The 23,528-nt window shown below is 40.2% G+C and overlaps 1 protein-coding gene across 3 annotated transcripts in view; it reads left to right on the top strand.

The window, feature by feature from the left end:
- Kcnab1 (potassium voltage-gated channel, shaker-related subfamily, beta member 1) overlaps positions 1–23,528 on the top strand; it is a 429,014-nt gene that overhangs the window by 139,643 nt on the left and 265,843 nt on the right. Inside the window, exon 1 of one of the 3 annotated variants that reach the window (NM_010597.5) lies at positions 20,160–21,138. The exons of the other annotated variants lie outside the window; for them this stretch is intronic. Coding sequence (NP_034727.3) covers positions 20,918–21,138 — 221 coding nt within the window. The 5' untranslated portion in view covers positions 20,160–20,917. Of the gene's footprint in view, positions 1–20,159; positions 21,139–23,528 lie in introns of those variants that run through there. 3 annotated transcript variants of the gene reach the window in all.

The raw sequence follows: 23,528 nt of genomic DNA on the forward strand, positions 1-23,528 counted from the left end.
TGATGAAGCACTAGGCCTGAGTGGTGGTACCAGCTGAGGAGTAACCCAGAGAAAGCACCATTGGGATCTAGTGACTGAGGGATGCTACCAGCATCTTCCTAGTTCCCAGGGTTTCATAAGTGAAATGTAAGACTCGGTGACAAAAAGAGTGCCAGGTGTTTTGTCTGACACCTTGTCCACCCAAGAGACTCCTGATTTGATAAAGTGGCTCCGGCTCCCCCGTAGACTCAGAAAAATGATCTAATAAGGAACATAGAATGTTTCTCCTAGCTGGGCAGCCTAGACAGTATGAGGCCAAAAGTCACACAATACTCCCAGATCCATACAAAACATGAACTAATTAGTGGCAAAAGGAGAGGTTTTGTTTGTTTTTGGTTTTGTTTATTTAATGGTCCTCATCTTGCTTTAAGCCACAGATCTAAATAAGCAAATAACCCCAATCTCCCTGTTCAAAAGAATCTCACTCATTACCAAAGTAGGAGCTTTGGGTGTGCTAGTCAAACTTTTTAATCACTGTGAAAAGAACTTGGCACAACTTCAGGAAGGGTTTATTTTTGCCTCATTTCAGAGATTCCCTCTACAGTTCCTGTTTGTGTCAACTGCAACTCACTCCATTCTGTGGGCAACTGACAGAGTAGTCTGCAGCTATTGCTTCGTAGTTCCTGCCCACCATTCCTGACCCAACACCATGCCACCTTGTAGGCTTCTCTGAAAGCCCTTGAATTCCTTTGGCCAAGATACAGATTCTAGCAGCTCAGCTTCGTGATGGAAAATACATAGGTCCTTTTGAAGAACACTTAAATCAACGAAGCATGTTGTTCTCTCTCATCCTGCCATGAAACTCCTTTCAGGGACTTCCCATACTCTTTGCCTTCATCTGCTATGGTAATAAATCTTTAATCTGACTTCCAACCTTTGCTCTGTGGGCTGTAAAAAGCAAATCTTTCTCAAAAAAGTCATACTCTGTTTTCCTGTAGAGTTTTCAACAGTTTTATGGAAATATAATTTATGTGTCATAAAATCCATCTAAAATGAATGTACAAATCAATAATGTCAGTAAATTATGGAATTGTACAACCATAAATGAATTCTATTTTAAGTTTATAGCGTTCCCATAACCTCAAAAATTCTATGTCCATTTTCCATTAATCCCTATTCATATTTCCAGCCCTAGGCAACCGCTAATCTCATTTCTGTCTCTATAAATGTTCCTTCTTGATACATGTCACAAATGTAAAATTAAGTCATGATAGTTTATTCTTAATACCTTCCAAGAGTCGTGGTTAGGAGACAATTTTATGTGGTCATTGTAGAGTATATGAATACAAACTAAATGGCAAAGTTCAGTGTTTGTGCATGGCCCCTTATAATCAGTAGATGGTTAACATCTGACTACAAGGCTGTCAGCATAGCACACATAAACCTGTAAGTCAACATTTTGTAAGCAGAAGGAATATACTTTGAATAATGATAAAAATACAATATATGTATATATACGCATACATTTATATTTATATACACACATACATACATCATTAACAGTTGTTTACTACCACCTCCTACTATACATCATTGTACTATACTTTATTGTTACTATTAACATTCATTCTTTCTTTGCTGCAGATAAGACTCAGAACCTCATGAATATTAGGCAAACATGTGCCATAGAGTTCGATCCCCATCCCTGGGCAATACTTTTTTATAACTATTCCCACAGAAAGCTGTTTACACCAACATCACCAAAAATATATCATTCCCTACTGGAACATTATCATAGCTATGATGTCACTAGGTAATATGAACTTTTCATCTCTATTGTAATATTGGGGAACCACAATTACACATGCAGTCTACCACTGAAATATCATTTCACCATGAGTGACTAGTGTAATGTAGATAGTGTTTTATCTAACTGCTTTAGTATGAGTTTTTGATGATAATTCACATAGAATGTGTCAACAACTTATGAATTTTTATAGTTGAATTGAATTCCAGAAAGAGGCATTTCGACTGACTTACAATGTGATGGTCATTTTGATAATTTATTGATGTTTGTTGTAATTAATACGATTAGGAACAGTCATGTGCATGCTTCTCACACATACAAGTGAAAATCCTTGGGCAAATGATACTTTTTGTTACATGTGGAAGGAGGTTGCCAAGCTATTTTCTAGGGTGATTATATTACTCTGCATTCCTACCAAAAACAAAGGCTTCTCATTCATCTACATCCTAATTCATGGTGGAATTTGTGTATGATAGATGTTCTATTGAGTGTGGAGGGTTGTCCCATAGTGAGTTTAATTTATGTCCTCAATACTAGCAAGGCTCAGCCTCTTCTCAGAACCTATTAGCCATTTATGTTCTTTAGTAACATCTCTATTAAAATAGTTTGATCTATTGCCCACTTTTTCAGTCTGGTTGTATCTGAAGTTTATTAGTGCTCTTTGAGTATTGTAGATGCAGACCCTCATCACAACAATCATTTCAAAATTTTTTACCCACTTCAATTTATCTTTTAATTTTCATAGTGATGTATTTTCAGGTAAAATAGTTACTTTTAAGAAATCCATTAATCTTTTGTTTCTTTCATAGGGCTGTACCTTAGATATTATAGCATTACAGAACTATGTTTTGGAGTGCTAAATTCCATTCGCTGACTATGAGTTTGTGAGTTCCTTTCAGTGTGATATTCGAGGTGAGAACCTGAGTTCTATTATTGATTGTTTTTATTTCTGATGCATGAATATATCTAGTTGTCCCAGTACCATTTTTCTACTTTTAGTATTAGGCTATATTTATCATATAAAACAATAAATTTCACTGTGACATTTTCACATAGTATTTTTTTCAGAGATGACTCCCTCCTCAGGTGACATGTCCATGCACCACTGTCATGTCAGTTGGTGAGAAAGCACAGGATACACTTTCAACCTCCTTTTCTTGTCTTTTTCTGTATATACTTGTCATTTGCAAAACCACAGTTCTTCATTACTATGAATGTGTGGTAAGTTTCCTTAATAATAACTTTATTCTTTTCAAGTTGTCCATTTAAGTTTTGTTATTATTGTTGCACTTCCACACAAACTTTAGTACTGTCGTGTCAATTTTTACAATGAAGTCTGCTGTGGCTTCATAGATAATGCACTGAATTCCTGGACCAGGTTAAAGAGGATTGCCATCTTGACAATATTGACTTTTCTACAAACACTGTTCATATGTCTTTAATTACACAGCTGTGTGTTGTAGTGTTGAGTATACAGGGCCTAAATTTGTTAAATTTCTATCCAAGTACTTTGTCCTTTTTGATGCTGCTATGACTATCGCTGTTTGTTTGTTTGTTTTAAATTTTGTTTGTGTGACACTCAAGGCTAGTGTATGAAACATGATTGTATATATTGATTTCATACTCTGGGGCCTTCTTAAACTGGTTTATTAGCTTTAGTGATATATGTTGCTTTGTTTTGCTCTGGTTTTGGAGAGATCTTGGTGTGTAACTCCAGCCACTCTGAAACTCATGATGCGCTTAGGCTGGCTTCAAATGTACACCTCCTACCTGTGCTTCCCAAACCTGGGACTATAGGCAAGCACCTCCACATGCAGATGGCTCTAATGGGTTTCAATTCTGTTTTGTTTTCCTGTGTTTTGTTTTGAAATAGATCTTGCTGTGTAACCCTGGCTAGTATCAGGCTCATGTTGCTCCTCCTACCTCAGCCTCAGGAGTAGTAGGAATATAGGCCTGAGACATCTGCCTGGCTTTTCTAATAACTTTTAGTAGAAAATCCAAATGCACATCTGGATTTTCTAGTCGTAGTCATATCAGTTTTAAATAAAGGGAGTTTTATTTTCTTTCTAGTGTGTGTCTTTAATTTCTGTTCAGTTTTCTGGTTGCAGACATCTACAGTATTGAATATGGATGGCAAGGTGTCCTTATCTCATCGTAGAGAAAAAGCATCTATTCTGTTTTATTATTCCAAGTGATGCCAGTTACTTCATGTTCCTGCATGATTTATTAGCTACTCTGCTCTTTGCTGTCAGGGAGAGTTTCTCTGTCCATGTTAGAAGCCAGTACAGCCCTGTCCTCATGGTAGGAAGACATGGTGTGTAAGGCATATCAGCAGGAGCTGGATGGTTAACACTGAATCTCAAATCAGAAAGCAGGGAGTCAACAGGGAGTGAAAAACATCAGGACCCACTTCCAATCACTCACTTCTTTCATAAGACTCCACCAAATAAGGGTCCATAACCTTTCTATAAAGCATCATCTACTGAAAACCAAGTATTCAAATGTATCAGCCTATAGAGGACATTTCACATATTTTCCAACTGCAACATTCCACTCCTACCCACACAGACAAATGCCCCTCCATTCAATCTTTAGTTTTGAGAATTGAGAATTCTAATCACGTATACAGAGAAATGCAATCATATCTACCTCTCAGTTTCTTCTCCAACTCTTCCTGTGTCTCCTAAAAAATCTCTCCCCCAATTTAAACTTTAATGCCTTCATATATATATATGTGTGTGTGTGTGTGTGTGTGTGTGTGTGTGTGTGTGTGTGTACATTATATATATATAATCACAAATCCAGTTAGTATTGCCCATACATGCATGGGTATGCCGATACATCTATACACTGAAACATTGGAACCAACCAGTGTGCACCTCTATCTGCAAAATAGAATGATTTTCTCCCCTGCAGCAACTTTTCACTGCCAATACTCAGAGGGTGGTATCGGGATAGCAATGATCCCACCTAAGCTGGAGGTGTGCTCAGCTTCTCCATTGACCCAGCTCTGTTATATATCAGCAGATGATTCTAGTAACCTCCAGCATCTTTAAGTCTCTATTATGGTTCATTGTCAACTTACCACAAATTGAGCCATCTGAATAGGGAGACTCATTTGAAGAACAATACTGACTGCTCTGCTTGATTTGGTAAGGTTCACCTGATTGTGGTGGCACCTTCTGCTAGCACTCCCAGATGATATGGCTAGGTCAAAAGGAAGACAATCTCATGTTTTTTTGCCTGACCTTCATTCTTGTTGACTTTCTGATGCTACTGCAGACCCAGTGTTTCTAAGCTTTCAAGGTAGACTAGAGACCAGTAGCTCTCCAAGAATCTTCTGGGATCCTGGAACCATATGGAACCAGGGTGGGATTACTGAGCAACACATCTTATAAATGAGTAACTGTTATTGCCTCCCAGTGAGAGACTGCTATTGTGGGACTATCCATTGAGGCATTTAACCTCAAGGAGAAGTTACTACTGGGTTCTCAGCTCTCAGGTGTGATTCTTCTGTTGTTACTATTTTAGGCTATCATATAAACTCTAAAATATATTTATGTTTTTATGTATTTATATAATTTATAATATAGAGAGAATATAAGTACATATATGTGTATACATACATATACATATATGTGTGTATACATATACATGTATTCATCTTTTTTGGTTCTATCCCCTCTAGAGTACCCTAACTAAAACAGTTTCCATTACAACAGAGACTTAACCTCCATGGCCCAATACTGTGACCTCTCAATGAACACCTTGCAGGGACACCAACACTTTCCCACACAGGTTGGCGTTAAAGGTTGCCTGGAACCCTAGAGCAAGACCCCATCTCTCTCTCTCTCTCTCTCTCTCTCTCTCACACACACACACACACACACACACACACACACACACACACACCACTGTTGCATCTTTCATGCCTGCAAAACCAGTACTGACTGCTGCTGCTGCCAAGTGCTGTTTGAGATGGAGTTTGTCCTCCTTAGACCTCAGCTGTAGAATGCTGTACGTCTGGGTAGCTGAATCCAAATCCCCTTCCAAGGTGTTTCCTTTTGAAAAGTAGGGAACCCCTTCTGTAGCAGTCTCAGTTCAGGCTTTCTCCTCTCTAGAAAGCTTTCGTATTCACAAGTTGGAGTCTTTGATGAGTGTCTTGCCTTCAGGGCATCTTTTCTATTGCACTGGCAAAAACAATGAGGTTTTTCCTTTAATAGTTATCAGTGTTCTATCTTCTGCGTGACCCTTGTACACTGCCTCAAACTTTCTCACACACTTTCCACATAACACTTCACCTTTTTAAAAGTGTTTTACTCTGTGTGTTGCTCTCTCACCCTGTAGACCTGGATAGGAGCAGTGAGAAGCAACCATGCTCAAAATGCTAAGCTATCTGGAAGCGTTCTCCACCAAAGATGGTAGTCAGTATAAAATTAGATTCTCTACCACAATACGTGAATGGCTTCCAGCCTAGTTCCTGGTTGGAGACCTTGTTTTTTCTCAAACCTCATGGACCAGGACCCCCTGCCCAGACATCTCTTGGCAGTCTGGTCTTCCAAACTCCCACCAGAATGGCCCATTGATCTCTGATTAGAGCACAGTGAGGCTTTTCTAGTGTGCAGTTCCAAACTTGTCACATTCCTCTTACCAACCACATGGTCAGTTGACAAACCCCACTTGTCAGAAACAACTTTCTGTGGTATTTGCTCTGTACTTTCTGTAGTATTTGCTGTGATCAAATACCTGGCGAGAAGCAATTTGAGAGAGGAGGAATTTCTGATGTGTTAGAGTGGATCTTTCATCATGGTAGGGAAGGGATGGCCGCAAATAGGAAGGGCATAGCAGCAGGAAGGGGAATCCTCCTAACCACATTACATCTGAAATAAGAAACTGGGAGGTGAACAGGAAATGGAATCAGATTATAAAATCTCAAGACCCACCACCATGGACCAATTTCCTCTTGTAAGGCTCCTAAGATTTTATGTCGGTCTCAAAGAATGCCACTAGCTGAAGACCCAGGGTTCAAATGTGTGAGCTTATAAAACACTTTTCATATTTAACCCACAACACATGATCTCTTTTGGTTTTATTTTAGATCTCATTTGGAAAAATATTTTTATCCTTAATGGGTATTTGATTTTATTAAAAGTGATTTGTGTATCTGTTGAATTATTCCTGTGATCTTCTGGAGATTCCTCAATTTCTAATTCCCATACCCCACAGGAGGGTGCTGGCAGTACACATGTGTGTACTACTGTGCCTGGTTTTGATATGGGTTCTGGGAATCCAAACTCAGGGCACCAGGCTTGCACGGCATGTGCTTTGCTCCAAGTCCCCAGGCCTGTAAAGCAATGTTTCCTCTAAAAGCTCGTGTTTTGAATGCTTGGTCATCACCTGATGGCACAGTTGATTGACAGGTGATTGGGACATTAGTCTAATTTTACCAATGGGTTTATCCATTGAGTTCACACCGCACAGGCCAGAGGTAAGAAGGTAGGTATTTAAAGGGCAAGCCACATACCTGGCTCCTTCTGTATACGTTTCTCACTCCCAGCTGCTGTCTGATAAAGACTTTGCTCTCCCACATCCTTCAGCCATGATGGGTCCTGAAACATGGATCCAAGTGGATCTGTTGACAGTTAGTGTGCTTTACTGATGTGTTGACTGTTCTGTTTTTATCCTTTTTGATGTCCTTTTACTTTAATAATTCTTGAAGTCTATTTTCTTCAATAGTAATGAAATCATTAGAGCTCTTTTATGGCTACTATTTCATGAGATAGCTTTTCAATAATTTTATTTCAATTTACTTTTTCTTTTAATTTAAATCATGTCTCTTATGTAGCCATATCTTTTTTTACTTCAGCCTTTCAATCTTTACCTTTTCATTTAGACCATTTATATTTAACTTTTGATATGGTTCAATTATCCTTTACTATGCTGCAATTTGTTTTCTTAAACCTTCTTTTTTCTTATTCTGTTCCTTTTATCTTATTTTATGCTGAATATTATATTACTTTTAAAATTTATTCCTATGTATTATTTTCTTAGTGATTGTTCCATGATTAGAATATGGCTTAATTTAACACAACCTACTTCATATAGAAACTCAATCAATTATGCTAAAATGTAGAACATGGCCACTGTGCTATGGACTCCCCCATCTGTTCCCTATACCTTCTATACATTTATGAATTTAAACATTGCAACAACATGATTTTTGAATCTGTTTGGCAATGTTATTTTGTTTTGAGACCCTATATCTCATATTGATCTAGGATTCCCAATCCTCCTGCCTCTGTCTTCTGAGTGCTGACATTACAAAGGATGCCAACATGCATGGCTTTGTGTCTTTTGGTATTAGGCTAGAATACTTTCTTACCCTGAAATCTTGCTTAGGAACATTTTTTCAGAACTGTGATTTTACTTTAGAGGCTGAATCACCTTGTCCACAGGACCGCTCTGCTGAGTAGGTCTTTTTCCTCAAGTTGTCTTTATTTAAAGCATCTTTTTAAATGATGTGGTGTCTTTTTCTGTTCCATAACTGAAATCTCCTGTACCCATATCTGAGACACTCCAATTCTGGACCACTCACTAGTAAGACAACTCCAGTATTTACTTCTGTGGACATGATGGCCTAACCGATTACTAATAAGAAAGGCATTCATGTGAAAATATCATTGCTTTTGATTAGGACGGGATTGAAACAAAGGCAAACACCCCTACCCTGGGCACTTTATCAGACACTGGTATTTCCTCCATCACTTGCATGGCTCACAACTTTTCTCCTGTTTGCTTTGTAGTCATCTTATTAGTCTCGGTGGTAATTCTACCTTCCAAATAGTCCATGCGCCATCTTCTCGCCACCCTAGAATAAAATGTTACCTCTCTAAGGAAGCTGTAATCCATCCTCACTAAGGTTATACATACTTTCATATGGGTGTCTCCCCACACCCAGTATTCCTGTCCTTAGTTAAAGAACATCTGCATGTGGCATGAACAGTACTAGCTGTCCCTATTTGACCTGTGGGAACTTAGCTTATTTTTTAGTTTTTTCTGCTAGTTCTTTATAGAGAACACTCTCACCTATGAGCTGCTCCCATCTGTGCTCCAGGCCAGGCCATGTATGATTGTGAACAACTTGTTTATGCCTTCCATTTTTCTCTACTGAAATCAGAAAGAAAGTCTAGGTCCTTGCTTTTGTCTCATGCCTTCTTTGCCTTCTTTCCCCTTCCTCTCTCCTGCTTGACCATGCTTTCTGCAAACTGACAGCTACATCTTAGGCCCTCAAAAGATATAACTACATATATCTGATATACTGATATAACATCTCAGTGCTTCAAGTCTTTACTTGAAAGGAAAAGTCTTTGAGGATGTAATTAAGATAATGATCTTGAGATAAGTTTACTCAAGTATGCCTAAATTGAATGATAAGGACCCATGATACATCAAAGCACTGTAGCAAGGCAGTCACAGACATTAGAGGCATGGAGTCACGAGAAGTTGCCTGCCACCAGATATTAGAAGAGCCTTTGGAGGGAGTCTGCCCTGTTGACACCTTGATTTTCCACTTCTTGGCCTCCAGAACTATGAGAATAAACACCTACTGTTGAAGCCACAGCTTACCTCACCAAGTGTGTACCATTTATTATAGCTCTAGCAATAATAGATGACAACTTCTCCATTAAATTCAGTCATCAGATTAAGTCAAAGCTTCAGGGTTGTTTTATTTCCCCCCTTGAGTATTACACATTTAATCTCAGCTCAAATTCCTTCTGCTTTCCCAATGCATTCCTCATTCCTACTGCTTTGCCAAGATCTTAAGGACTACACACAGAAACACCAGGTTTTATTAATCCCACCTTATCTTATGTTATGACTACAAAATTACATAGAAGACAATAAGGAGAATAAGCAAGGGATGGAAGCAGAATACTGAAGAAAACACACTGTTGTTACAGATGTCTCAGAGATGGTAGCATTGTACTTCAACTTCTGTATAGGAGACACCCAAGTTTTTCTCTGTCAGATGTAGCTGATTTCTTCAGTTTATGGAAATTTATAACTCACTTCTCTGAACAGCTGTGTTAGACCAAGACATGCCCTGCTTTCTTAGGGAACTCAACTCACATTGATTTGACTAACTCTGGGTTCCTGCAGGTTCTCTTCCAGATATAGGAGAGGTCAAATATTGAAGAGTGTCATTAAATCTTTGTTATCAAAATTATTTTAATGTTCCATACTTACTGCTGTTCTCAATGGATCAGAATGTTCCTCGCCTATGCTGATGGCACAAATCCCTAGCAGATCTATGAAGATTCAAAGAAATAGTTATTTGGCTTATGAAGTTATTCCTCGTGTTAGCTGACAGAGCTCAGTAGTTGTATTCTGGATAGTTCATACCTGGAGGTTTCTTTATTGAAAAGTAAACTGAGTCTGCCTAGTGCTGTTTACCCCAAATGCTGTGAAGCAAGCAAAGTCACTGCTTCTCCCTACAGGATATGTGTTCCCACTAACTCATGATTATTTCTGGCATCATTTCTTGCTTTCTGGGCATCACTTTTTGTGTTCCATTAATACAAAAGTAATATGTGCTCACAGCAGAACATCATTTATGAGCAAAATAAAAGAAACAAAAATTACCTATGATCCTACCACCTATGGCTAACTACTGGTAAAATTTTGCTTCTATTAAAAATAAGTTCCTACTATATATATATATATATATATATATATATATATATATATATATAATCCAACTTCTTATTAGATTACCATGCCTAGTGAGCATTTCTCCATCCTGCTAGGATTAGGAGAAGCATCATAATCTCTTCAGCAGGTTGTACCTTATTGCCAACCAACTCCTGTCACATAGCTACCTACAAATAGCTTCCAGTCTTATTTACCTAAAATTCAGCTTATACTACCAACCTCATCAAAAGCCCTGAAGAATTTTTCTCCATACTCACATGTGTACTCTGTGAGAGAAGTTGTAGTCTTCCTCTTATTCTAAACTGTCCTCTACTGACACTTGACGTATACAGACTTTGTTCTGCACTGTGTACTATAGAAAGCCTCTTTCCAATGATGCTGCATAACAAGTGCACTGAACATTCCCCAACAAGACTTGAAACATCCCCATGGAAGTTGTTTTTCCCCTGGCATTGCTTTGTTTGCCTGCTCTCTCTCTCTATCTGCCTAGTTCCTTTCTGTCCTCACTACCCAGATATTTTCTGATCCCACTATTGTTTATTTAAATGCCCCAGCCTACATGGGTCTCTCCCTTTTCCTCTAAAGAACATATCAGCTGCATTTGATCTGATTCATACTGGCCAGCTGGTCATGCATGCCTGCATACTCCCAGCTAGGAAGCCACATACGAGGATGCTGAATCTTCTACCTTCCTATCTCATCAACACATAAAGCTAGTCAGCTGAGTAGCAAATAATAATAAATGATGTCAATACCAAATAGAAATGATTATATATATATAAAATGACTCTCAACTAACTCAGACCCCAGAGAGCTCCCAGAGACTGAGCCACCAACCAAGAGGACACACGGTCCAGTCTGAGGCTTCTGGCACCTCTACAGCAGAGGTCTGCCTGGTATGGCCTTGATGAGAAGAAGATGTGCTTAATCCTCCAGAGACTGAGCCCCAGGGAAGGTGGGTCCTGGGGGACACCCTCTCAGAGGCAAGGGGATAAAAGACTGGGATGAGAAACTGTATGAGGGGGGACTGAGAAGAGGCAATGACTGAAATATAAATAAATGTAAATAAATAAAGTAATTTAAATGTAAAAAAAAAGAAAGAAAAAAGAGCAAAAAATAAAAGAACAAATAAAGCTGATAGCATGAAGTAACTGATAAAAACCTTGAAAGATGCTCAGCTGTGTCCAACAATTACAGAAATATTAATAACAACTACAAACTTGTGTGTGAAAGCAGAAAATACCAAACTAAGAAATATTGTCCAGGATGATTTTAAGTCTCCTTAAAGAATGGCATTCTTCCTTTCTTCCTATGCCTATCTCACTCAGTGCTTTGACTAGGATTTATGTGAACTTGAGAGAGTTTATCTATATATTCCAAAATTTCCTGTAAAAACTTGGCATACTTATAGGTTAGATAAATAACTTTAAATTTTTACTTCATTTTGTTTAGAAAAAGTAAGCCGTGTGGAAAAACCTCAGAAATTATGATACTTGATTGAACATAACTGAGAGGTTGTTTTCTCTTTAAGGTAGGAACTTGTTTTTAATGTAACTATATAAGTAGTTCATTAGGCTCTTCAGCATGAGTTTGAATATTTGAGTGGTAATTCAGTCTCAGCAGGAAACAAGTTTCATAGTAGCGGGTGAGTTATTTGTTTTCCTTTTCTTCAGTTTTATTGCAGTATAATTGACAAATTAGTAAATGTATAATATATATATATATATATATATATATATATATATATATCACTTAATGATTTGATACATGTACATACCAAGATATAATATCATCACTATGGCCATGCTAATTAACATAGCTATCACCTCAGATAGACCCATCCATTTTTTCTTCCTTCCTTCCTTCCTTCCTTCCTTCCTTCCTTCCTTCTTTCCTTCCTTCCTTCCTTCCTTCTTTTCTTTACCTTTTTCTCTTTTTCCTCCAATCCCTCCATTCCTTCCTGTTGGAAGTCGGGATACATAAACTCTTTTCTTGTCACAGCTTTATGAGCTAGGCTGATTTTACATCCACATGAAAATGAGATCCTAGCATGTGTCTTTCTGCATCTTGCTTATTTAATTATTTAATCTCTCTGGTTTTACCCATATTCTAGCAAATATTAGTATTTCAGACTTGATGATATTCCATGGCATGTATTCCATAGCGTCTTTACTTCTCAATCCATTCATGGGCACTTAGGTTCCTTATGTATCTTGGCTTTTGTCAATAATACTGCAATGACTATGGATATGCATAGAGCTCTCCAAAATTTTGATGTAATTCTTTTGGCTATTAGTTCAGCCACAAAGTGCATGACTCATATGTTTTTCATGTTATGATTTGTCAAGGAACTCCTATACTGTTTTCCATAATGTTTGTCCCAGTTTGAATCTCTACTAACATGTCTTCCCATATTACCCTTTTTTAAAAAAAATTAAAACTTTATTTTAATGAAGTTTCAAATAAAAAGCATTACACAGTGAGATTAGCCAGACCCAAAGACTTTGCATCTCAATGAACGTCTACACAGTTATAATAACTATTGTGAAGCTGTGGAGCTTAACATTGGATTTTATACTTTCACTATTAGTTATATTGTTATGAACTTATCCAACATTGTGTGCATGCACACACACAAACACACACACACACACGAGAAAGGAAGGAGGAGAAGGAAGGAAGGAAGGAAGGAAGGAAGGAAGGAAGGAAGGAAGGAAGGAAGGAAAGAAGGAAAGAAGGAAAGAAGGAAGGAAGGACAGAAAAAGAAAAGAAAAGGAAGGAAAGAAAAGGGATAAGCTAATTGTTTTTCTAGTTTTGTCGTTGATATTTTCTTGTCTTTGTTTGTTTTGTTTTGTTTTTTTTTTTCTTTTGGTTTTTGGTTTTTTTGAATAGCAATCCTATTGGGTCTGAGGTGAGAGAAGGCTTAAGCAACTGTGTACTCAGGATAACTTTCATTTTAAATGTAGTGAGAGACTAAACCGGGTCCCCTGCATTAACCTTTCTCAGTCTGCCAAAGGAGCAAAATCAAATAAAAAATGATCCCATAAAATCTTGGATCTTCTTGTTTTATGAGATTTCCATTTCAAAAAAATGAATAGAATAAAAACAGATCAGTAGACTCTTTACAAAATGTATTACTATTATGAGATAAAAAGAGGTGTATAATAATAGATTTTCTTGTTCTAAGCAGATGAACAAACTTAAATCGAACCAGTGATTTTTGTCTCAGTTACATTTTGGAGGTTGAACTTTTTTTTTCAGCTTCATCTTGTAAAGATGGCTTTCTGTGGGAGATTCCATAGGAATTCAATTCATTGTAGGTTTTAAGAGATATACTGCATATCACGTACTTCAGATTATTTATCATTTTGTGTGTATAAGGAGACTTCAGGATCAAATCTAGAGTCAAGCACATGCTGGCAAATACTCTACCTCTCTCATTACAAGATGGATTATGAATGCTCATGTAATCACCTAAACAACACCTAATTTTCAGCTGATTGAATTGACTAACAATAGCTTATTTTCTCTTTCCTCTGAACTAAGTTAATGGGCATGGAAGCTTTTACCACAATGCCCAGAACATAAAAGAAACAGCATGTTCTTCTTCCATTCAGCTTGGAATATTTCAGATATAAATTGCCATAGTATAAGGGTTTGTAATATCCTTTCTTAAACATAATAGTTCATCAATTCTCTGAACAATTTTTTCCCGTTTTGAAATTGTAAACTTTACTTGCTGCGGGCCAGCTGTTGGGATGCTGGGGTTGCCATTGCTCACAGATGTGCACTGGAACACTTTGAGAGCTAGTGGGGAGAAACCTCAGCTGGGTGTTCTTTTAAACAGTGTTGCTTCCAAAACACATATATGTTAGAAGAAAGATGTGGACACTACAACTCTGAGCATTAGATCAGAAACTTGAAGTCTAATTGTGAACACACTTTAGAATATTGTTATAAACAATATATTTCCTTTATATTTTTATTTTAAGTTCATAAATGGTGATTTTTGTGGAGGAGTCTAAAACTAAAAACACTTTTAATTACTTGAAAATTAACCATATGCCTCATGGCATAATTAATTAAGCACTTTGTAGTACATGAAATAGCAATGTACCATTTGCTTGATTTTGTTGTGGATTGTATTATATATAATAACTCTATTTTTGAAATTAATTTCTCTGTGAATTTAACCTCTCAAGAAAATCTTTTAACAAAAGACACAGCACATATTTCAGATTGTCTGATGCTAATATAATCAATAGTAGAAATTATGGTAATGGATAATTATTTGGAAGAAAGGTAACATTAATAAAGACAGGCAGACTACAAGTTTCTGTTTTCCTGAAAACTGTGAGAAATCACCTACCAAGAAACAGCAGAGCAAAATCAGCTGAATTGTGAATTTCCCATTTCACCACAACTCTTTCTATCTAATACTGGAGTACCATGTTTCCTATATGAACATTCATAAAAATGATTAGAATTTGTGGCTCATATATTTCAAAATATTCTGGATCCGGGAAATAATTGCCAGCTGCTATGGATGTATTTAAGTGTTAATTGCCAGCAGGGGGGATGTAGTACAGTAACAGAATACTCAGCTCTCATGTCCATGCCCTTGCTTTGCTTCCCAGGGCTACCGCTTGGTCCATCCTTTGGTTCACTGAGCTTTGTTTGTGGAATAGAGTCTGGTGTGTGAAAATGGATTTGCTCTGAGTGTCCTGTTCAGTTCTTTGTAAGTGTATTCTTCTAGGAAAGCTGAAGGGTAGACACCTAGAAGTTTCTTCTCATCGGAAAAGCCATCTGTACATCTAGTGCCTGATTTATTTGTCATTGTAAAGGCTGTGTCGATGTACATATGGGATCATGATCATTCTCGTGGCAGGGTAAGATTGTGAGAATATAATAAGTAATAAATTACAGGCACAGGAAGCAGCTCGCCATCTGTACGTGTGCATGTTTAAAATGCCTCTGATATTAGCAGATTCTTTTCTGTGTTGGATAACTCTCAATTTTGCCTAGCTGCATGGTTGAATGTTTTCTGGCTCCTGCTGGCTGTGCTTTCAAATGGAATATAAACCATAAGTTGTGAGCGAAACCAGTAAAAAAATATTTGGTTCTGACTTCACTGGGAAGAAATTGAATAAACCAAAATTTTTCTGGGTAATTGGGAATTTTTTTACAGCAATAGGATAAGAATACACAGTCACAAAGTATTTTTTAAAGTTGATATTTAGACTTTCTAAATTGGTTTTATGTCTAGCACTCATGATGGTAATTGGATTTCTTTTTAAGCTGTGTTCAAAGGAGGGGGTATGTGAAGTCCTTCTGAAGTGAGGAGCTATATGCACAGCAGTCCAGAGGAAGGCTTCTTCAGTTACAACCGAACTCTGCCTGTGTCATCTGGAATGAGTGCTTCCTCAACCAGAGAATGCAGCTCCTATTGGGCAGTGCCTCTGGAGAGCCACATCCTTATGTCACTATGCCTCTGTGAGGAAACCAAGGTTCCAAGAATATAAGCATCCTGTTCAGTAGCAAAGGAAAGGGAAGAGGCAGAGGAAGAAGGAGCATCATGCTTAGCTGCAACTCGCACATCTGCTGTCAAGTCTCCAGGGTGGTTCTAGGAACTTTGAGATGACCATGAAAACAAAAAGCCCTGGGATACAAATTTTACACCCTGTAATCTGCATTTAAATATCACTATTACCAAGACCCAATATGGTTGATTCTAGTGCTAAAACTTGACTTCTAGGTAATAAATAGGAACCCATTGAGATCTTAGCCAAACTAAAGAGTATACAGTACTTTAGTCTTGTGCTATATGACTTTAGGGATAGAGTCATGACATCTACAGAACACACGCAGCAAAAGGTCTTCAGAATAAAGATATGTAGACACATACACCCCACCCCACTCCACCCCACCCCCACAAGTGCTTCAGCTGAAGGAAAGGAGTGAGAGGAAGCTGAAGGCTACTCCTAAGTTACAGGTGAGATGTCATGACTGGGCTTTGTCTACTGGTGTGGTGCTCTCTCCACTGCTTAAGGATGTCTCTGATTCCCGTCTTAGGGAATATGAGCAAGCGCTTCAAAGGAAAATCAATAAGCAAAGGAGATCAGTAGACCCAAGGGAAATGATGAAATGTGCCTAACAGCTGCTACTACTCCAATAGAGACTTGTTTTGTATAACATGAAAGCAGAAAGGATGGGGAGTGGGAGAGAGGCAGTAAAAGGGTGTTTGGAGGTGACTGTTACCACACTATGTCACAAATACTTACGATGACACTTACTTCTTTTTATAATTAATGTTTGCTAGTTAAAAAACAAAAAGAGCAACCACATAGAACTTTGCATGACTTTATGAAGCAGAATAAAGGGATTGCATGTGGGTCTTTCTCCAGGGTACATTTCAGCAGCCCTTCCTAGAGAGCAGATCTATAGATTGCTTTCTACCTTTTGGTTTTTATGACAGAGGTATGCTGTGGTCACTCAGGCTGGGCTGGAACTCACCATTCTCCTATAGAACATTAATGACAGCTTGGGATGTGTGGAGTATATCTAGTGACATTCATTGTGACTAATAATGACATTTAGAAGCTTAAATGTTAGTATGCTCCAATAGTTTCTTATGAATATTATTATAGATATAAATTATATTTCCTGCCTGTATTAAAGCAGCCTTATACAATAATGTACTAGAAGCTGAATAGCTACAGGAGAAAAAAATATTTTCTCTTAGTTCTATGGACTGAAAGTCTGAGATCATAGTAGCAAGCTTGGCCTCTTCTGAGGACTCTGCCCTGGGCTGGTAAATGGTCCTCTGTTCTGTGTCTTCACGTGTCTGGCCCTGGTTCTTATTATAAGGACATGTGTCATATTTGGTTGATGCTCAAACTTATGGCCTCGTTATACTTATGATGTCTTAAAGACTGTCTCCAAATACAGTCACATTCTGACACACGGCGGCAAAGACAGGGCCTCTATACATGAAGTTTGGGATGAGATAATCTAGCCCATAACTATATCTATACATGTATATGTGTGTATCTATGTAAATCTATCTATATGCAGGTTTGTGTGTCTATTTAAGCCTGAAATTCTCATAGTGTGTGACAGTAAAGGAACATACATTGTAAGTCTAACTTCCCCAGCTTAATTAGCATGTGGCCTGCTAGCAAACTTATTAGGAATGGGCACTCTACAGCCAACTGTTATTTAGCTTCCAGGCTCCTGAGAGCGACTGGTCCCTTAATTCTGGGAAGTATGAGGATGTCTGGGGAAACTATGGGGCTGCTGCTTGCCTGTCAGAGTGCCTGTGTGGTATCAGAGATGAAAGGCTCACTGTGGTCAACAAGAAAGAAGCCTGCACTGTGAGCATCCTCTGGCCTCAGATCTTTGATTCTCTATGAGGCATGTCCCAAAGGTTGGGACACTGGACCACACTCAAGAGGAGCAGAGGAAACTGTGGGGCTACCATTCACTCCTTTTCAGTATAACTGGCTGAGCTTCCAAGTGAATGCACAGGATTTTCTTTGGTGGTTGTTTTTAAAGAATGGAGTTTATCCAGGAAAAGGCATCTCCCCCATCCAACCCACCTTCCCCTCTCCCTCTTCGTTATTTCCTCATCACCTCTCAATTATTTATAGATTGAGCACCTGCCATAGAACAAGCAAGCACTCTGTGTGGTCCTATTGGGGTCAGAAATGCTCTACTTTGTATGTCTTGTTCAGATAACCTTTTCCCTGATCTAGGCTATGCTGTGCTTTTTGGCATTTCTCTGCTAGCCCCTTAATAAAGCTAAACACCACACTGGTTAATATATCCAGGCCTCTTAGTCCATCCTATAAAGCCAGCAGCACTCTCAGCTGAACCCCTGCCCACCTCCCCTCCCCCAAAGCCAGTGGCCAAGTTAAAGTCCCTGGTTCCTGACCCCTCGGGTCTGAAGGGCATCACCTCCCTCTGTTGTTCCCAGCCTGCTTTTTTCCCACTTTCCTTTTCTAAAAGCTCTTTCTTTTGATTCCTCCCACTTCTTCCTCTTCTCATTTTGACTGCTTTCCCAATTCACGTTGATCATCTCCGATGAGCTGGCTTAGTGTGCAAAAATAAAGGTTCCTATGATCTGCTTCCTCTCTACCCACTGTTTATTCCAAAGATTAAAGAAAGGTACGTCCCAGTATTCCTGCCTGGGTGAAAAGAAGAGGTGCCCACTTAACCCTGCCACCCTCAGTCATCCTAAATATCCTCTGTTAATGAACATACTGATTTTCCTAAGGGAAAGAGTGAAAATATATAGAGGATCAAGAATTGGATGCCACAATGTGGTTTAAATCTTATCTTCAGGTTCAAAGTTGTTAAGAGTAATAATATCTTGAGTGGATCTCAACACAAGCACAGAGTCTCCTTGAGGATTTCACTTCTGCAACTTCATTTGCTTGGGCAGAAGTGGCCAGAGCAGCTGTTTTATTTATTAATTTATACAGGCAGGCTATGTCATCCGTGAACATGCTTCCCTGTACTCCTGATAATCAGATCAGACCCATGGGTCCTGCCACAGGGGAGTCCATACCTTTGGGAGGGCTGTTGAGTCTTCGTGTGCTTCCTGAAACTCTGGACATTGTCATGTGTCCCAGTAGCCAAGTCAGATTATAAGAGAAGCTCCACTGAAGTGTTGTAATGGATCGAAATGAAGAAATGTTCTCCAGGCTCCTGAAATTCATTCTTTTTTCATTCTGTTGTGCTTAGTGTGGGTACCACTCCCGTGGACACATAGAGTATGATTTTCAACATAATCAGTCTCTGAAGACCGAGTGCTTTGTCCTTCCCACCCAGATTGCCTGCTCCTTACGAACTGAGACACAGCTTCCTAAATTTCCCTCCATATTGATCTCTATTGCCAAGAACAGAGATGGATTCACAAATAGCGTTTGTTGTTTCTTCCTCCTTGACAGTGGGGTCTGTTGGGGATCACATTTAGAAAGAAGCTTTTGGAGAAGATATAATTTAACCAAATTCATAGGACGAGTTATTTCTCTCATACTTCAAATGGAGAGATGAATTATCAACTAATTGATAGTTTGGTCTGAGCAGGTTTCTTGAGCAGTTGCTCTGAATGGAACATCCAGCCAAACAAGAAATGCATCTTATATGGGTTCAGGCTCAGCTCACAGAACTTCTTGCTGCCCATCCCTGTGGCCATGACAATATATATGGATCCTGTTACTTTCCTGACCTGTTTCTCCCCCATTGCACCTACCCCCACCTGTATCCTCCAGCGGGGAGGACCCATTGCTCCCTGCAGCATCCCAGACGTCTCTACTCTGGTATTTTAAATAAATTTGCAGTACGTTAGCAGACCCCACTCCATCCAGACTGCACTGTGGCTTTTCAGGAAACTTCTAACTTATCTGCATAAGAAATAACATGCAGAGGGGATATGAACCCTGACAAGGCTAATATCTGAATTCCAAGCTGTGTTCCAGCAAGTCAGAAGAGCATTCACGTGTTAATCAGTAGTGTGCTGTTCTCAGAGCACCCCACTCAGCCTCCCCAACTCAGCCTTTTCAACTCCTGCGCTGCAGCAAAATTTGGTGGCATCTAGGCAGAGCCCCCTGATGGAACAGCCCTCCCAGTCCTGTTCCAGTAAGGAGTGGTCACAGTGATCTTTCCTTCCCACTGCACACAAAGGCAAGGCGCTCCTTAAAGGGACCTCCCAGCTCTTCTATGCAGTCGCTAACCAAGTAAGTGCTGGCTCAGGAGACCCAGCTTTTGCCCGAGGATGAGTGGGGAGGGGTCTTGAGAAGCCTCCACCTCCGCATTCTCCTAAGCACAGGAGCGAGGTAGTTGGCAGGCATAGTGGATGGAGACCACGGGTCCGCGGGGTCCTGCTTGCTGTGAGCTGCTTCTTGGGATGCTCCTCTCCAGTTGAGCCTCCTGCCTGTGATCCAGAGGGTGCTAGCAGCGCATCTTGCGGTATGCCTGCGTTGCTTTGAGCCAGCGCCCAGAAACCAGCCCTCTGCATTCAGGCACCTCGGACTGGCTCCAGGCAGGGCTGTGTGCAGTCACCATGAATGCTCAGCTCTAGGCTTCTGCACCAGCCTCCTGACCACATGGATCTGGCTGTTTAATCAGCCGAGATCACAGCCTGGGAAGATTGGAGAGGCTGATTCGCGCTCCAGCTGCCGAGGCAACTTCCAGCTTGGCTGTTTACTTCTTTGGGTCCCGGGGACTCTGTCCTGCCCCTCAGCCTCTTCTGCCACTGTGTGGGTCCTGAAGTCAGCTGCTGGGACTCCTCTGAAGGCATCCAGGAAGGGGGGCAAGAGGGGTTAAAAGACAGCCGAAATCCCCCCAACTGCTCACCCTCTGCCGACCGCCTGTGTTGTGGGGTTCTGAGAGGACCTTGCTCTGTCCTGGGAAGCAATGCAAGTCTCCATAGCCTGCACAGAGCACAATTTGAAGAGTCGAAATGGTGAGGACCGACTTCTGAGCAAGCAGAGCTCCAACGCCCCCAATGTGGTGAACGCAGCCCGGGCCAAATTCCGCACTGTCGCTATCATCGCTCGCAGCCTGGGGACCTTCACCCCTCAGCATCACATTTCTCTCAAAGAGTCCACCGCAAAGCAGACTGGCATGAAATATAGGTATGGTGAGGTCCCTCTGCCCGGGGTTTCTGTGTTCTTTGACGGTTCAGCCAGGCAGTTGTTCCTGTTTGAAAGTGACTTAACTCAGCGCTTGTTTGCTTAATTTAGAATTCTCAGGTGTTTGCTTTGAAATTAGCCTTTTGTGGGGGGAGAGCTGAAAAGGGCCAAGCTGCTGTGCATGCACAAGTGCGATCTTTAAGATGTGGCCCATTTTTTTATATTCTAAGTGTTACGAACACCTTAGGACCATAATGAGTTCCAGAGAGCGGAGAAAACACACCTAAGAGCTAGGAACTCTTTTCTACTAGGACAGTTTGTCAAGAGCAGAAGTGTTTGTCCTGCTTGATGCACAGGCTGTCGATTCTACGCTTATGCTTTTCAGAATAGTTTCCCATCCCACGCTGCACTCTTCCCTTTGAGAGACCGAGGGAACATGTTAAGCCCAGCTCTTATTAAGGAAGGTTTGTGGTAGCAAGAAACACCTACAACGGTGTTAGAGACTGAACACTGCTGTACTGAAATCTAAATTACTGCCTGAAGTGAATGAAGTGCGACTGTTGTTAAATACAGGGGACCAGCTTTTCAGTGCCGGTGAATGTCTGTGTCCCTGTCTCCTGTATCACAACTGAATTGGTTGTTTTCGTAGATAGAAATCTTCCTGTAGTAAAAACAGTTCTCCGTTCCATAATGCGATCCCTGCCACTTCATTATGTTTGCTTTGCATCAGCACTCTGGCCATGGGCTCCGTAGCCCCGCTGTAGTTCCTCTGCACTTCTCAGTATTTAGGGACCCAAAGAAGAGCAGCAGCTGACACATCCTCCGAGGTCTTCGGCTCTTCTCATTTGCAGGTGTAACTGGTCATTGTTTTCCTTTTTTCTCTCCCTCGTTTGCTAGAGACCAGATTTTAGGATAAGATGGATGAACTCCGGACAATTAAAATACTGTACGTTTAAGATTGTGCTGTCTGTATGAAGTAAGCCGTTAAACTTCTCTAGAGAAGTTGGCCTTGATGAAAGTTTATCTGCAGATTTAAGGGAAGCCTCCCACTGCAACAGCAAGTCTTCTTGTCCTTCTGATGTTTTCAAGCCACTGAGAAAGAAAACCTGTCAACAGACTGGGAAGCCAGCCAGAGCAGTAGCTCTGGGCCACAACTGCAGGGTGAGGGCAAGCCACCAAATGAACCCCCTGACTGTGGTCCATTCCCTCCAAGTGTCAGCATTGTGAGCCCTCTTCTTTCCTTTGCTTTTCTGATGGACAGACGGCCCCATCCAATGACTTCTCCAAATGAGACCTCGGTCTCTAGTTCTCTGGCAGTTTCTGTGTAGCTGCTGTGGCACAGATGTAGCCTTAGTCCTGTGCATGGTAGGTGCTGCTGGGCCAATAGCTAAGCTGCTGGGGGAGATAAGCTGTTGCCTCCTGGACAGAGTCCAAGAGCAAGACACATCAGGGTGAGGTGGCTCCAATGGGGGCCTGCAGAGTTTGAGAGAACAATAAACAGTTTTCCCCTAAGGCAGAAGTTTAAAAGTCACACCCCTCCTGTCTGTGGTCACACCTTCATAGTTGTCTTGCAGGGGATTGTCATGGAACAGTTTGGTCTTACTGGGCTATTGCAGTCAGGGGCTCTCTGTTAAGGTTTCCTATCAACACAGTTGAACTTGGATTGGACTGTAACTGTCGAATTCCCCAGAAGGTCGGTGTGGGAACCACTCATTTGGATGTCTCTCCTCCCTTGCAGCTAAGCACAGCTCTTCACTAACAATCATCTGGGTTCTTCAGCACTCTTGAGTTTGTGGTAACCAAACATAATGGTTCTTTTCCACTCCTCTTCTCATTCAGAGCCACTCCATCGAGGACAGGTGCTTTATGTATGTGTGAATCCAGCTCCCAGCTTTTAAATTCTACTGAGACTGAGAGACATATAAGACATGTGAGAAAGTGCCATCTGCATGCCAGGCTTTCTTAGGTGATAGAGGAGTGGGACAATTACTGTGTGCTTGCCCAAAATAGTGGGAATATTTTTGTTGCCTGAGTTATGTTTTTGTTACATTGTTTCATCTAGAATATAACATGAGTGCACTGAGTGATTGTTAAGAATAAATAGTAAGTGATTTTGTGCAATAAGGAATGTGATTGGCTTGTCTACAGAATCTGGGGAGAGACTGGTGGAATGAGCAAGAACAGTAAATTACTGGTGACTTATGATTATAATGCTCATATTCTTGAAGACAGTTTCCACATTGGAGCTTTTAGTAATAGTCACAAAATCCTGAGGGGAATTGGAGGTCGGGAGATCCAGGAATCTTGTTCATCTATTCCTTCAGAATCTGAAGTGTCTGCTAAACAAAAAGTTGTCATAGGAATTTTGTGGGTTGAAACAGTATTCATTCAGT

This window comes from Mus musculus, chromosome 3 (genome assembly GCF_000001635.26).
Source record: "Mus musculus strain C57BL/6J chromosome 3, GRCm38.p6 C57BL/6J".
In the NCBI taxonomy this organism is placed as follows: domain Eukaryota; kingdom Metazoa; phylum Chordata; class Mammalia; order Rodentia; family Muridae; genus Mus; species Mus musculus.